At 32.9% G+C, this 17,568-nt stretch overlaps 1 protein-coding gene across 1 annotated transcript in view; it reads right to left on the reverse strand.

The window, feature by feature from the left end:
- Positions 1-3,391: 3,391 nt before the first annotated feature.
- The window catches only part of CYLC2 (cylicin 2), a 145,708-nt gene continuing 131,531 nt past the window's right edge, over positions 3,392-17,568 (reverse strand). Inside the window, exons 2-5 of the mRNA XM_054584086.1 lie at positions 7,589-7,629; positions 5,729-5,850; positions 4,111-4,285; positions 3,392-3,957 (exon numbers count right to left, since the gene is read on the reverse strand). Coding sequence (XP_054440061.1) covers positions 3,392-3,957; positions 4,111-4,285; positions 5,729-5,850; positions 7,589-7,629 — 904 coding nt within the window. The remainder of the gene's footprint in view (positions 3,958-4,110; positions 4,286-5,728; positions 5,851-7,588; positions 7,630-17,568) is intronic.

Consider the following 17,568-nt stretch of genomic DNA (forward strand, 5'->3'; position numbering starts at 1 on the left):
GTTTCAGTTAACATATAGAAGAGTAAAACATGTTAGAGAATAGAAGTAGCTAGCTAAAGGGAAATGGAGAACAGGCAATGAAATATGTCTGAATCAAAATGGATCACAGACTTAAATATAAAATGTAAAAGTATAAAACTCCTAGAAAAAAACATAGGAGCAAATCTAGACGACCCTGGGTTTGGTGATGACTTTTTAGATATAATACCAAAGACACACTACACTCCTATTAGAATGGTCAATATCCAAAACACTGACAACACCAAATGCTAGGGAGGATGGAAAGCAACAAGAACTCCAAGTCATTGCTGGTGGGAATGCAAAATGGTGTAGCCACTATAAAAGTCAGTTTGGAGGTTCCTTTTGTGTGATGTGTATGTACGTGTGCATGTGTATATATGTGTGCATGTATGTATGTATATATTGGGTTGGTCAAAAAGTCTGTATGACTTTTTCTGTAAAATAAAAGGCATATTTCTTTTAATTTTCACCAATAACTTTATTGACTTGAATATTTTCAGTATGTCAGCTATCTCCTGCATGGTATCATGGTGACAATTATCAATTAATGTCTCGATTTGATCACTATCACTTCAACTGGTATATCTGAACATGAAACATCATCCAGTAAGAAATCTCGAGCACAAAACTACGCAAACCACTTTACACATGTCTGATCCGTTACAGCACCTTCCCCATACACTGCACAATACTTTTTTGCATTTTTACCTTTCTTGAAATAATAAAATAATATGCCAAAAATGTTGTGTATTTTCTTACACCTTCTATATTAAAATGGCTACACAAAATTGCACCAATTTTGATTTTTTTAAATGTACACTGATTTGACAGCTGTCACAGCACAACCTAACAAAATTGTTTCAAATGAAGAGAAATAAGTGCAACTAGAACCACCTTATGAAAAAAATATATAACTTTTTGGCCAAACCAATACATGTGTGTATGTGTATATATCTGTGTGTGTATTTTTGACATATATATTTAACATATACAATTGATGACTTGATGAGTTTGAGATAAGTATATACCTGTGAAACCATCTCTCCAATCTATGCCATAAACATACCTCATAACCTCCATTTAGGGTGCTTTTGGGGTTTCCAAGTGAGATATAATGGTTGACTGGACTTTTGGCATGGAAGTGGTAAATATGGAGTAAATAGAATATTTCAAATATTTTGGCGGTAGTCAGGCAGAACTTACTAAAAGATAAGCAGAGTGAAGAAAAAAATAATGAATGGCCCACCAATTTTGGATTGAGTCACAGGTTAGATGTTAATTTCATTTACTGGGCTGGCGAAAACTTGGGGCAACCAGGTTTGGGTAGAGGGGTATCTTCTCATTGTGACATGTTAATTTTGAGATGCCTGGAAGACAGTCAAGTAGTTGCTTTAATTTACAATCTGGATATACAAATTTGGAGTTGGATGGATTAGTCAGTACTGGCTTTAAAATATAGAATTCAACAGTATAAGAATGGTATATAAAGGGATAGGAATGGATAGAATAACTTAGTGAAATATATAGAGAGAAAAGAGACTAGAGTAAAAAGACACTGCTATTGGAATTGGCTACATGGAAGTTCTTGGTGACTTTGGTGCATTTCAGTAGAATGTAAAGGCAGAAACTCATTTTTTTTTCACTATGTTAAATTTGAATCTAAAACATGACTTTTGAATATCCTGTGGGAGAAGAATCTTAAGAGCTGTTTTTTTGAAAGGGGAAGAAGATTTAAAATGATTCCCTAAATCCTCAGAGAGATGCTAACATTTTCAGAAAAGTTTGAAAATCTGAACAAGGAATCTTATAAGCAGGTGGAGAATGAGGAGTCTCCTGAAATGGGGCGAGGAGAATGGTGGGGCAGGATTTGACTCTGCCATTACAGCTCTTGTGGCTGACTCTCAGTCAGCAAGGTAGGGCCTCCTGGAAAACCATGAGAAACAAGAGCCATTAGTCCTTGAGTAGTTGATGTAGGTGGACAGAGGCCAAAGTTTGACGAGCAGGCAAAACAATTATACTTCACTGTTTATAGAAAGCAAAATCCACATTTTATAGTGGCAAGATAAGGAGGAAAGGAAATCACTTAGGAAATTCTGTAACAATGTTGAGTTTATCTGAGAGACTGTTTTAAATCAGAAGAGATTTAATTATCATTACGTGGGAAGTTCAAGGGTTTGCATTTTTTTTGTTATGTTTAATTTTTTCACATTAATGAGACATAGTTACAAGAAAATTTAATGTAAATAAAAAAATAAAGTTAATTATTTTCATATATAAATAGTATATAAATATTTCACTGTTAGACTCTGAATGCTGCTTAATTTGGTTGTCTATATGTATTTAGAAATTTATCAGGAATCTATTCATATGCCTCATTTAAATTTACTCAAGTTGGTAATTTGGACAATAATCATATACAGAAAAGTTGGCCAAAATTCTCTATTTAAAAAAAAAAGTTATAATAAGTAATTGTTAGAGTTATACCATCGGCCAGTCTCTTCTCCCTCATGAAAAATAATTCTACTTCCCTTAACCTTTTCATAAATCTTCATTTTAGTGGTGTTTTTACCAAATTCTTTAATATTTCTTATAATGAGAAAGCCTACACTTGGTAAAATTGTAGTCAAAACCTAATCAGCAGGTTACAGAGATTTTATTAAAATGTAATCAATTTAAACCTATAAATTTATTCAATTGTTTAATCCATTTTGGTTTAAAATAAAATAAAACTAACTTACCAAATGTGTTTAACTTGCGTGGAGGTGGAATATTCAACATCCATGAACCTGGTTGCAGCAATTTGTACTTCAGAGATGGCGGTATAGTTTCACAAGAAAGTAACAATATTTTTTCTTTTCTTTTTTTGAGGAACACTACCTTTAATTTGAATTTATATTTGTTTGAAAGTATTCTGAAATTTGTTTGGCTTTTTCTCATGACCCCTGTTGGTTCCTATGTTTAAATCTGTGGATGCAACTTCAAATTGCTTGAATCTATAGATTCAACATCTGCCTTCTTAAATTGTATCAAAGCCTTCCTCAATTTTTTTTCCATACTGCTACGTTCAGTATCATTAACTTCTACATCCTACATGTATATTATTTGAATCTTTCTAGGGACCTTTTGTTTAACACTTTATATCTCCAAATTCATCATAAGTATGCTTCAAGTCCTTCATCTAATCATCTGTTAATTCTTCTTAACATCTTATATTTTTATGAAGATTTTCTGGGTCTTTCTTGGTATTGTTCTTTGCCCTATTTTTTAAAGTATTTGATTAAATATTCAGACCCTGCCCCTTTTCACTCATAGATTCAGTTTCAGACTCTAAAACTTTTTCAGATAATATGCTTTTGATGTTATCCAAGGCCTACTTCCCCTTCTTTGCATCCTTCTTTGCTTCCTTCTTTGCTTCCTTCTTTGCCTCTTTCTTTTCATTCTTCTTCGCTTCCTTTTTTGCCTTCTTTTTTGCCTCAGCAGATTCAGGGTCAGTGTCTGCTTTAGAATCTTTTTTGGCATGTTTCTTGGCATCTTTTTTGGCATCTTTCTTGCCCTTTGACTCATCACCTTTTTCACTGGATTTCTTTGTATCTTTTTTTCCATCCTTATCCTCTTTTGCATCTTTTGTTGCATCTCCAGATTCTGCAGCTGACCCCTTGCCCCTCTTTGAACCTTTATCTTTTTTGGACTCTTTCTTTGTGTCTCCTTTTTCATCTTCAGTTTCTGCAACTGATTCCTTGCTCTTCTTTGAACCTTTATCTTTTTTGGATTCTTTCTTTGTGTCTCCTTTTTCCTCTCCAGATTCTACAATGGATCCCTTGCTCTTCTCTGAGCCTTTATCTTTTACAGTGGCTTCCTGTGTGTCTTCTTTTTCAGCTTCTGATACTGTAATTGAGTCCTTGCCCTTTTTAGAACCCCTCTTATCTTTTTTGTCATCTAGTTTTATACTGCCTTTTTTCTTGTCTTTTGTTTCTGTTTCTAAATCCTTCTCTTTCTTTGAATCTTTTTTGGTAATTTTTGACTCCTGTGAGACTGTGGATTTAGCTTCTGAACCTAATTTGTCCTTCTTGTCTTCCTTAGCTCCCTTACTTATTGTTGTAGGTAAAGGTTGCTGTGCCTTTGACGGTGGGAGATGAGCTGGTTTATGTGAAGGCTGTCTCCTGGCAGCTAAATAAACAGATGGTCTTTCAGAAATTTGCATTAAAGACCGGTGCATCCATAATGGTCGTTTAGAACCTCCCCTTAATTTGTCTTCATTATATTTCTGAAATATTGGTTAGAATAGTAAGTAATATGTATGAGTTACACAGACTTTGTTACCAGATATCAAATACATTTTAACTTCAACCATGAAAAGATTTTAGATTTTAATAGCAAATAAATTGTAGATTTTATAGTTTATTTTTGCTTTTTAATTTCATTCTTTTTCAACTAATTGTTATACATGTCTAATTTTATATCTAATTTCAATTTAGAGTACTTTCATAACTCCTATATTATTGTATGTTAAAATTGATACAGACCTTCACTTACCAATGACATATCAGAAACTCTCTTCACAAGCTGAAAAAGGATTTTTTTTTTGACTCTCTGTTTAGAGATTCTCGAAACATCTTGCCTAGTCTCCATTCTGAGACTAACTTAGAAACTAATTATTTTCTAATATCTATTGGTTTTCTGTTCAAGTAGATGCTGATCTCTGTTGTTACATTTAAGGTCTTTGGAACTTAAAATGCTAACTGTGGTTAAAAGTAAAAGCTTAAAAATCATCTTGTATGGCAAGATATAAATTATCATCACATAGGAAAGTGCAATAATGAAAACAGTAACATTCAGTGCACATTAATTTGTGCAGAATGGTGCATTTTATTTTTAACTTGTGATTGAAATAAAAAATTTAATTGCAAATATAGGAAATTTTGGAAGGAATGTTAACAAGTAGTAGGAAAATAAATTGAAAAAGGCAAGAAAAAAATGTTAGGAGACAGAAGAAACATGGATCAGTACAGATTGGGTACATGTCCTAAAATAAACAAGATCAATGATACATTTATCTTGTGAAAACTATTCTTTAAACATTTTTATATCCCATGATGACATCAGAAACCTTGGGAAATACCTATCTTCCAAATTCAGAATCCTGAATTCTAAATTACAGGAAAAAGGATGTGTTGAAACTTCGAGTATAATGATTCTAGTAAGTGGATTTCTCTAGCTGGGGAATATTTTTTGAATGTTGAAGATAAAGGTTGGAGATAAAAGTTTATACTAACTGTAGCATTAGGATCTACAGATTTCTGTGCTTTTGTAGTAAACCTACAAAATTATTGTAAACCTACGTATTTTCTATAATGTAGGTTTACTAAGCAAATAGTTAATGTGAAATAAGGGAGAAATTTTTATACTGGGAAATGCATATAAAATACATCTACTTTATCCAAGTAGAAGAATTTGAATTACCTTTAACTTTACTGTGTCATATGAATTTTAAGAGCCACATGTGAATTAAATTGAATTGAAATATAAAATTCAATTCCTTAGTTACACTAGCCTCATTTTCTGTTCAACAGGTGCATTGGCATACAAAAAATAAAATATTTTCATCATCACAGAAATCTCATTGGCCAGTGATGATCTATCAAGACATATAACTATACAAGATTTTACAAGTTTGTAACTTGGAAAATTATATGATCTTAATACTCACAGAAACTGTATTATCTTGTAGTTGGGAAGGTCTTGATCTTAATTTTCTTCCTGGCCGTTGTGGTTTGGGAAATATTAGGGAAAAGTGTTGCTGATTCCATGATTTTTTGCTTAATTCACTGACTAAAATAAGAAAATAAATATACGCTTTAGAGTAAATAGTATTTCATCAAAACTAATAGAGCAGTTAGTTATATATCATGTAAATGAATAAACAAATAACTAAAATTATGTCTTCATTTATTTGGCAATATTTGAAATTCTCTACTATTAATATGAAAAAACAAAAAATTTTTTTCTATTCTTCCTACCTTTACAGAAAACTATATGAAGTAGTGATTGTAAAACTAATATAATCTGTAAGATGAATGGAAATAAACCATTTTACTGCTTCCTCTTAGTCTTTCTATCTAATCCAGTCTAGATTTTTGCTTTACACTCTTTTGATTAGAATACAGTTATAATTAGAACAAAAAACATGGTAACTACTTCTGCAGCCTTCAAAGTAATTAGTGCAGTGCCTGTTATAAAATGTTCAGTAAATATAGGATTGACTCTAAATGCTAAACTCTTTAGAGCAGCATTTTTAAGCAGTGTGCCACAGCAGGTGTACTGCAAGAAATTTTAAAACATGCAATACCTGCATATTTAGTCAGGAGCATTGACTCTTTAGATTGTCAAATAAAAAAATGACAGCTGCCAACACAACAATGGCTGTCAGGTATGAATGAATCAAAATCAAAATTATTTTTTATCAGATAGGCAAAAAATACATTTTTTGGTGTGTGACATAATTTTAGTAATTAGTTTATGTGTGCCATGATATGAAAAAGGTTGAAAATCACTGCTTTAGATTTCCTTAGTTTATAATCAATTTCTAAGCTACAAAAGTAAATGTTGTATACCTAAGAACTTCATTGTTAGAGGTGGCACATAAGAAATTAACAAATAAAAAGTACCTACAGAATTGTATCCTGGCTGGTGTGGCTCAGTGGATTGAGTGCTGGCCTGCGAACCAAAGGGTTGCCAGTTCGATTCCCAGTCAGGGCACATGCCTGGGTTGCTGGCCAGGTCCCCAGTTGGGAGTGTGAGAGAGGCAACCACATATTGATGTTTCTCTCCCTTTCTTTCACCCTCCATTCCCCTCTCTCTAAACAATAAATAAATAAAAATATTTTTAAAAGGAGTACCTACAGAATTGTGACTGGGAGTATAAAGTTACCTGCAAACTATAATAGAAATAAAGACATTTAGCTTACCAATGAGACAAGTGAGAGAGATATCTGCACTGTGTTTGAATATGTGTGGTAATACTGTGTGTAAATGAAAATAGACGTGTCCTGTGCATTTCCTAAAGACAGAAGCAGGAGCAATGAGAAAATATGCAGAATGAAAGGTATATATCAGATCAATATATAAGGGAAAACCACTTGATGTATGAAGTCTTCCAACACAAGTTTGACTGGCCTTGTCAAGTAATGAATTTTTTAGCCAATTTAAACCCTGATATAATCTATCAGAATTGTAGTAGAAGACATTTCTGACATGGATAAACAATTGTTTATCCAATTATTTTACACTGCCTTTGAATTGTAAGATTATCTAATTGAATGACTTCTAACATGTAAATGTCCACCTTCATGGTTCTATACATATTTGCTTAATCTTCTTTGGATTTAGAACCAAAATATCTTTAGAAAATGTTCATTGAGACCGTCGAAAAGGTACCTTGGCAAGTGAAAAGTTGATTTTTAATAACATTCCATGACAGCTATTGCTTTATCACTTTGAATGGAGGATAATCGCTTGTCCCTAAAATTAATCATACATTTTTTTAAATATATATTGAACTATATCTTACCTGGAATGTAATTATCATGTGCCCCAAAGTTTACTTTTTGGCTATTAAAATAAGAGGGAAAGATTTCAATTAATTTATACAAAAATCACTGTATTTAATAATCATTATTATGCCTAAGGACTCGCCACTACCAAGTAGACATTGCATTGCATTCTCAGATCTCTATCATTATGTAATATTATAGTCCCAGACTATAGTCCCATCTCATAGTACCAGAGATGAGAATATGTTTTTGCTTTTAAAGCAAATTTCAACAGAGCTAGAACAACAGGAATAAAATATAAGGAAAAGTATCTTATCAACCTTTCATATCTAAAATACAGACATTTTAAAAATTGTGAAGCCGTGATTGAATTCATTTCCCCACCTCATTCTCCAAATTTCCTTGCAATTGATTTTAATTGAGACAACACTTTGAAAATTCTATACTTAAGTAAAGCCAGATCCTCAAATTATTTTCAGGACTTAACTAAATCCAGATCATTCCATGGCATGTGTGTATATGAATGTATGTGTGCGTGTGTCTCTGTGAGTCAGTGTGTACCACAATATTAACCTGAATTTCAATTTTTCCTTTGTTCTCTAAAAATCTGAGAAATAAAATTATGTTACAAAGTATTTTCCACTTATAAGTTTTCATTTATTTTAGTACTATATGAGCATATTTGTCTCCACAAAGTTAATTTCACAGTCTACCTTTTATATACTTATAATGGAGGCAAATAGTACAATTTATTAGAGAAATATTATTCTATATTTTCCCATTATATTACACAAATAGATTTATTATTGGTCTTGTACAGACACAGAAATACAAAAACATTTCCTGAAGAAATTTTGATGTCCATGGTTATGAACTTCTCTGTTCTAAATGCTCTGGAAGATGAAATACTTCAGGTTTATGAAACAATATTTTTAAACTTGAGATTTAAAAACTATTTCATAGACATGGCCCAATAATTCCTTGTGAATCTCTAGTTCATTTTCTTTGATCACCAAGCAATTGAATTATAAATCAATAAGAAAATTATATAGAAAATACACAGAAATTGGACAGTAGAAGAAAAATTGATTCATTTGAAATATGGCGGTAGAGGTGAGCTCTTACAGATACCTTGGACTTCCAGAAAGACAATCAAGTGAGTCCTAGAGAAAATTAAGCTTGAAACATTGCTGGAGGCAAAAATAACAGAACTGAGACTGTCCTACTCCAGGCATATCATGAGAAGGAAGGGTTGTTTTGGTTTTTTTTTTTTTTTGAAAAAGACAAGGATGCTGGGGAAAAATAGAAAGCATCAGGAAAAGGGGAAGACCAAATATGAGATGGACTGACACCATAAGAGGAGTCACTGAAATGAGTCTACAGGAGCTGAGCAGGGCGGTAGAGTATAGGACATTGTGCACATCACTCATTCATTGAGTCTTCAGGCAGCTCAGACAACTCAATGCCATGTAACAACACAGGTATTTGAAAAGTCAGCCAGTGGTCAAACAGAAATTACAGTGTATACTTATTTTAAGAAGCAACTAAACAATAATACATTGAAAATTGTGGGTTATTACTTGTAGTTCATACAGTAGAATTTTTAGCTTTAATTCCTTAAATTAGAAAAGGTTTAAAATCAATGCTTTAAGTCTCTGCTTTAAAATTAGAAAAATATTGAACTAAATTAAAAGAGGGGAAATTATAGAGCTATAAGCCAAAATCAGTGAAAGACTGAACAAAATTAGAGAAAATATAAAATTCTAAAATTTGGGTTTTTTATAAAAGATTATTAAAATGAGTTAACATGTCTAGTTAAGTCCTAGAAATAATGATGAAGGAAAAGAAAAAAAAACCCACAAATTACCAATATTAGGACTGATGCAGGATTTATAACTATGTAGATTTTGAAGAATAATGAGGAATATCATTAACAACTTCATGATAAAAAATTCAGTAACTTAAGTGATATAGATGAGCTCCATGTAAAACTCAGTTTATCAAAACTGGTACATGATGAAATAATAAAAATATGGGTAGCTCTTTAATTGTTATGTTAATTAATTATCAAACAGAAAAGCACAGGCCTAGTCCATTTTGCCAATGAATTAAATGAAAAATTTAAGGAGAAATTTTGCACATAAGTTTTTCAAAAACAAGAGGATGGAAAGTGATATTTCAACTCATTTTTGAGACCAATATAAATAACTGTAACCCCAAACCTCTCAGACATTACCAGAAATACATGTTATAAAGCAATAAATTGCATTAACACAGACAAAAAATTCCTTAACAACGTATTAACTAACCTTACTGAACAATATATAAAATGGGTAATACATCATGACCATTGACGTTTACTCTCTGGAATATAAGGTTTTTTCACATATATACATCAACCAATGCAATCACTCTAAATATCAAAATACGAACTTATCATCTCAAGACATGTAAAAGATTTTCTGGACCAAAAAAGCATCATTCATTTATAATTAAAAACTCAGAAAACTAGGAATAAAAGATGTCTTCCACAAATGGATAAAGTGTGTTCAGATAAAACTATTAAAATGGCCGTCATAAACAGATCAACAAACAACAGGTGCTGGCGAGACTGTGGAGAAAAGGGAACCCTAGTACACTGTTGGTGGGAATGCAGACTGGTGCAGCCATTGTGGAAAGCAGTGTGGAATTGCCTCAAAAAGCTGAAAATGGAACTGCCTTTTGATCCAGTGATTCCTCTGCTGGACTATACCCTAAGAATCCCAAAACACCAATTCAAAAGAACCTATGCACCCCAATGTTCATAGCAGCACAATTTACAATAGCCACGTGTTGGAAGCAACCTAAATGTCCATCAGTAGATGACTGGATCAAAAAACTATGGTACATTTACACAATGGAATACTATGTAGCAGAAAGAAAAAAAGAAGTACTAAACTTCGCGACAGCATGGATGGAACTAGAGAGCATTATGCTAAGAGAAAATAAGCCAGGGAGCAAAAGACAAATACCATATGATCTCACCTATAAGCAGAACCTAACGAACAATACAAAGATGCAAGGAAAATAAGACCAGCAACACTGAAAGGAAAAGAAACGAACAGAGACAAGAGGGATGGAGAGAAGGGGGTACAGGGGAAAAGGAAGGGAATGGGAGGGTCGGGGAATGTGTAGCAAGGTCTCATGGGCAAAACCAAAGGGGAAGGATTAAGGGAGGGATTGGGGAGGGGGCAGGGAAAGGCGGTGGGGGGAGGGCAGAGAAAAATGTATTTGATAAAATAAAGAAAATAAATTTTAAAAAATATTTAAAAAATAAAAGATCTAAAAATTACTGCAAAGGAATCAATGGTAGGTTGCCATGGACTACATGAGACTAAGGCAGAAAAAAGGTATAAATCAATGGAAAATTTAAATATGGCTTTGGTTTATAATTAGGTACTCTTTCATTATAATCAGGTGCAGCCAACCTCTTTTCTGATATGCCTACATATCTATCCTCACCCAGACCCTGAAACATGTATGTCTGATTGATTTTTTTCCATTTGAAATTATGCAAGAATGAGAAATTAAATTAATCTAACTAGTAAATAAAAACTATTAAAATCAACTCTAATGGTAGAATATTCACTGTTTTTCCTCTCTAAATCAGAAACGAGATGAGGATGCTCAGCCTGCTATTCAACATTGTAATCCAGATCCTATTTTATTCCATAAAGTAATAAAAACATCAAGATTGGAAAGGAAGAAGTAAAATTGTTTCTATTCACAAAAGACCTGATTGAGTAAATATACTATCCAATGACATCTACAAATATTATTATTTAGAGCTCTTATGTGAATGTAGTAAAATTATATGATGCAAGGGCTAATTATAAACTATATATCTATATCTAGAAAATTGGAAGATATAAGTTTAAGAAAACAATATAGTTTACAATAACATAAGAATATTTAGAAATAAGCTTTAAAATAAGCAAGAACTGTATGGGAAAACTAAAAATTTTTATAAGGGGAAAAATATTCTGATTAGATCTCCTTTATACCCACTAAAGCAGAGACAGTGAAAGATTAATGACGTCAACAGTCAGCAACTGTGTAGAGCATCTGACACGTTCAATATTGGTGGTGGGTGTAAAAATGATACGACCACTTTGGAATACCATGTGATTTTTAAAATAAAGTTAAACTTATACATGTTCTATGTATGATTCATCATTTCCACTAGTACTTTATCTGAGAAAAGTCTACAAAAGAATTGGGCAAAAATATGTATAACAGCTTTATTCATAATAACCCAAAACTAAAGTAACTCAAATAAATACCCATCAATAAGAGAATGCATAAACTGTGGTATATTCATGTTAATGATATACTTCTCAGCAACGTAAAGGAATGGTTTACTGTTATATGCAAGTATGGCAACATGGATGAATCCAAATAAGTATTAAACTGAAAGAAAATATCAGAGACATGAAAGCATATACTATATATAACTTCTGTGAATTTCAAGAACAGGCAAGACTGTTTCTGGTAACATAACAGCTATTTGTGGGAGAAGGGCAAAGTGGATTTACTGGAAACTGGCACAGTGTAACCTAATGGTGTGGTTGACATTATCTGTTTCTAGCTTGGTTAGGACAATGTTAGCGACAATTCATGTATTTAGATTCTCTTTCATTTTTATTGAGAAGAGCTAATAGGACACCCAAATAACAACGATCCACATACCTTTATGTAAATTTGCATATGTCATTAGCAATTATTAATCTTTTGGAACTAGAGAGCATTTTTCGACCCTTTCATCTAAGTCTGGTTTTGCTGGTGGCAGTGTCTCTCTTTTGCTTCTCTGGGACATTCGAGAAGTTTTTTAGAACCAGAATGTATTTAGATTCAATTTCTGAAGTTTCTTATTTAAGAAAAAAAACTGTTTGCGTATCTTTTATTATTTTTTATTTTGAGGTCATTTTATATGAATATATATTTATTTTCATTCCTTTAAAATAAGTCCTCAAGATTCTGAAGGTGGTCTAATTTAATTATGCTGAAAAGAAGAAAAGATGCAACAATTATGTCAAAAAGGCTGTTCAATACAACTAGTTCTTGAATCAAGTTCTCTGGACATATATAAGGAAACAAATAGCTAATACTTCATCTTAACCAAAATTAAATGGCATACATAGCTACAAGTCTGCCTTCACTTCAGGTAGAAAATTCAATCATTTTAAGAAGTCTCAGTATCTGTGAGCTTTTTTAAGTAATGAAGATATTCGTTGTCAGCTTTCTGAATAGAGTGTGTTAATAATGACTTAGGAAGGGAAGCTAGGTTTTGGCTTTCCTAAGTAAAAGCTGAGAGCCCACGGTTGGAGACATGGGGGACTTTATTATTTAGGAGAAAAACCTACTTCTGAATAACCAATGAAAAACTTTTTTTTAAGGTGTAAATATTTAACCACTTCGTGTTGTTTCATTTTTATTTTTGGTCTGAAAACTTTTTTTCAGTTTTTTAAAATTATATTTTATTGGTTGTACTATTACAGTTGTCCTGATTTTCCCCCTTGGTCCCCCTCCACCGAGCCCCTCCCACTCCCTCAGGCAGTCTCCCCTGCTTTTCATGTCTATGGGTCATGTGTGAAAGTTCTTTCTCAATTCCCTTTCCTATACTGTATTTTACATTCCCATAGTAGTTCTGTGACTACCTATTTATATTTCTTAATCCCCTCACCTCCCACCCATTCTCCCACACCCACCCTCCCATCTCTTTATTTTTAAACTTAGCATTTTAATTATGATATGTGTTGGAGTGGGCCTCTTTGCATCCATCTTGTTTGGAACTCTCTGTGCTTCCTGGACTAGCATGTCTATTTCCTTCAACAAATTAGGGAAGTTTTCTTTCATTATTTTTCAAATAGATTTCCATTTCTTGCTGTTTCTTTTTTTCTTCTTGCACACTTTTGAAGCAAATGTTGGATTGCTTAAAGTTGTCCCAAAGGCTGCTTACACTATCCAAGTTTTATGGCTTCTCTTTTCTTCTTGTTCTGATTAGTTGGTTGTTGCTTCCTTATTTTCCAAATTAATGATTTGATTCTCAGCTTTATCTGCTTTACTGTTGTTTCCCTGTAAATTGTTCATTTTAATTAATGTATCCTTCATTTCTGACTGGATCTTTTTTATGCTCTTTAGGTCCTTGCTAATTTCCTTGAGCATCCTTATAACCAGGGTTTTGAACTCTGTATCTGATAGACTGCTTATCTCCATTTAGTTTAGCTCTTTTTCTGGCATTTTGATCTGTTCTTTCATTTGGGCCATGTTTCTTTGTTTCCTCATTTTGGCAGCATCCCTGTGTTTGTTTTTAGGTATTAGGTAGAGCTGCTTTGATCTGTGTCTTGGTAGTGTGGCCTAATGTAGTAGGTATCCTGTAGGGTCCAGTGACACAGCCTCCCCTATCACCCAAGCTGAGTACTCAAGGTAAACCCTTTGTGTGAGCTGAGTACACCTTCTTCTTGTATTTGAGCCTTGGTTGCTGTTGGCAGATCAATGGGAGGGATTTACCCTTGAAAACTCTCGATGTTAAGTACAAAATATGCTTGTATTTACTCTTGTCTTTAAATATATATCTGGGTATCTTTTTAAAATATGGAATAAATTCAAAGGACTAGGGCCCTCAATAATATATTTTCTACAGTTTCATTTGAAATGGCCACAGTTTGTATCTGTGAATATCCCAAGATATCTTGCCAGCAGGGTATGGATTTTGGGATTCTGCAATAGATGTGTGACAAATAAGCTTGTAGAGGTCTTGGCAAAAGGTTTTTTAAGGACTGACTGGGGACTAAGTCACTACTTGTATTTGCTAGAGGAGTCTCTACATAGAGGTAAAGATCAACTGCCACATTGTCACTGTCTTGTTAAGACCTTATTGTATAATGGTGAGATTTTCTGTCATTTTCTAACATTTTCTAGAGCAGTGTTTCTCAATCTCGGTTTATTTTGAATTCCCTTCCTCGGGGGACATTTTACAATGTCTCAGATATTTTTGGTTATCACAATTCTGGGTATGCATGAGTTTATGTACACTTGCATGCTGCTAAACATTTTACAATGTATAGGACAACCCTTACCCCCAGTTATCAACCCCAGTAAAGAGTAATCCTGTCTGAAATGTCAATAGTGCCAAGGCTGCTGATAAACTTTCCAGATCAAGGTGAAGCCCTAGGCCAAGAATATAAGACAGATCCTTATTCATATAATTCAGGAGAGTAAAAGATAAAATGTATAGTGGATATAAGATCTGGAAAATAAGACTAGAAGTTAAAAAGTTTTTCTCCACATCTGATGCCAAATATTTAGGAAACTTCTCCCACTTCCTTTAGAAGTCCCAGAACTACTATTCAATATTAGGAATGGAAGTACTGAGTTGACTGACACAACCTGAATTAGAGGCAACGGCAAGAGGTGACTCTTGAGTGCGGTTATTGAGGTTTAGATGAATAAATATATTAAAGTAGAATAAGTAGAGAGAGGAAAAACTGAGCTCACAGAGGAGAGGAGAATTTTCTTTATCAACTGCAAGTTGGTTACCATGGCACAGGCATACAAGTCTAAACTTAATTATTGGAAAATTATTTTTTGCATCTCTGCCTTTCGGTTAAGTGAATTGAAAGTTGCCACTTGAACCCAAGGAAATATGAACTTTTATTAAGGATTTTGTGTGTACTTCATTGACCAATAATCAGGCCATTTGATTTTGAATTTAACCACACTTTCCTTTTAAATAGCATGGGAGTATTGGGATTATACCAGCAATCATCATAAAACCAAAAATAAGTTTTTAACCATTGTGGTGGTGAAGTTCTTTGAAAGTCATGCAACATTCAAGATAATAGCAATGCCATCAATATTTTATTGTGCTTAAACAATTTAAAATAATTACCATAGTTAATTCTGTCATGGTATATGCATGAACATAGATGATTGTGTATTAGTTAACAATCCACTTGGGGCCTCTAATGTAATCATGACAAATACATTCGAATTTTTTACTGAAGTATGTTCTTTATGTTATAATGAAGTAGGCACCAGTGCCTAAGGGAAGTCTGTTTTATTTGTATTTATTTTCAAGATTTGTGTTTTATCTTCCCAATAACATTACTGTCCAAAGGATACTCAGTTACACTTTCTTTTATATTCCGGAGTTCTGTACCTTTGCCTTTATTTCATGCATTCAGAGGAAGAAAAACAACCACCCATAACTGAAATGTTTTAACTTTCATTAAAACCCCATTTTAACACAAAATAAATCAAACATCAGGAATCAACTATCATCAAGCTTCCCATTCTGGATTATCTTTTTATATTGGTCTTCTTTGTGTTGGGCTGCCCCATTTATTAGCGAAGTTTTGGTACTTTTGACCCACATATTCTAAAGGTCAGTAGCACTTTTTGGTCACTGTAATATTTTTTAAAATGCCATAAATTTCCAAATGACCCTTAAGGAGTCATTTGTGATAGTTGCCTGAATGAGAATGATGAGTTATTTTATTTTTTATTTTCCAAAATATAATATAACAAAAAAAATGGAGAATCACATTGAGAAAGACTTATCTAAAGCCATGTCTATATTTTACTGATGTGAATGAACTAGTTAATACTTGGATCAGAATATCCTATAATGTTGCTTAAGGATGTGTTTCTCTACATATTCCCTCTTGTTTATCAATGGCATGATTAATAATGTAACAAATATCTCTGTTCACTAAAGAGAATAAATGTTAAGTCTAGAGCATTTCAGTTATTTTAAAACATAAAATTTGAAAAGAGGACTTACAATCTTGGTACAGACATTTCCCCTCCTACAGTTTGCCAGGACCTAAGCGTGTAAGGTCAAATTAGTGATGTTAAGGGGTGACATCATAAAGAGGCCAAGAGCTCTGCCAGTTACAGGGGAAAACAAGAGGACCTGCTTTTCTTTGTGTTTTAATAATCTCAAATATTCAGTCTAAGGTTGGTATTTACCTTGACTTATTATTACTGACCGAACAACAACTGGTGGTTTAAAAATAACCCATTGCTTTAACAGCTTTAAAATATTTTCAATTTTTCATGTAGTTTTATTTAACCTTATGACCCTCTCATAGGTACAAGATTTTGAAGAAGGCTAGATGTTTATTAAAATCATCTGCTTTCATATCTGAATTGGATAATTTGTACTCCATCCATTACTCCACCCCGCAAATAGATGAAAATAAAAACTATACAGGGTAGTATTTGACACTTTGCCATTATTAGCTCTCTTTAGGGAATTTCAACTGATTTTTGCACTTAAGTAATAAATTTATTAAACTTCAGCCACTGTTAGAGATAAACTGCAAAAGTATCAGTGGTTTTTTGTTTGGTTTTTTTCTCAGTGAAAAAAGTTTTTTTTCTTCATGTGTCAGACAATGCAGTAAGTTCTGGACAGGTTAGGGTGGAGGGACTCCCATAATGTGATTTAGGAATTTAGGTTTCTCTGCAGCAGTTTCTTCCTCAACCACTAACTTAACATTATTGATACTGATATTTTTTTGTGAAGTACTGATATAATAAATGAAGTATGATTTCTAAATCTATGATATTCTGTATAGGATTTTATAGTCTATACCTGATTTATAAAAGTATTTACACCCCATGCATTTCTTCTCTCAGCATTTACTAAGATCCACATCATGACTGAGCAGCCAACAGTGCTTGCTTTCTGCACCATGGTCTCTTGATTTAATCTGTTACAGTAATTCTTAACTAAGTATGATCTAGATCTTAGAGAGCTAATGATCTTTTCTTTTTAAATAATAAGACTGCTATTTTTTCTATTGCTATATAAAAATTACCACAAATTTAGTGGTTTAAAAATAAAACACACTTAAAATCTCATAGTTCTATAGTTCAGAATCTCAGGCAAATTAACTGGATCCTCTGCTCAGCATCTCACAGGCTGAATTGAATTTGTTGACTTCGCTGTGTT

This window comes from Pteronotus mesoamericanus, unplaced genomic scaffold, assembly GCF_021234165.1.
Source record: "Pteronotus mesoamericanus isolate MK-2021 breed Mesoamerican mustached bat unplaced genomic scaffold, CSHL_Meso_final contig_78, whole genome shotgun sequence".
Lineage (NCBI taxonomy): Eukaryota > Metazoa > Chordata > Mammalia > Chiroptera > Mormoopidae > Pteronotus > Pteronotus mesoamericanus.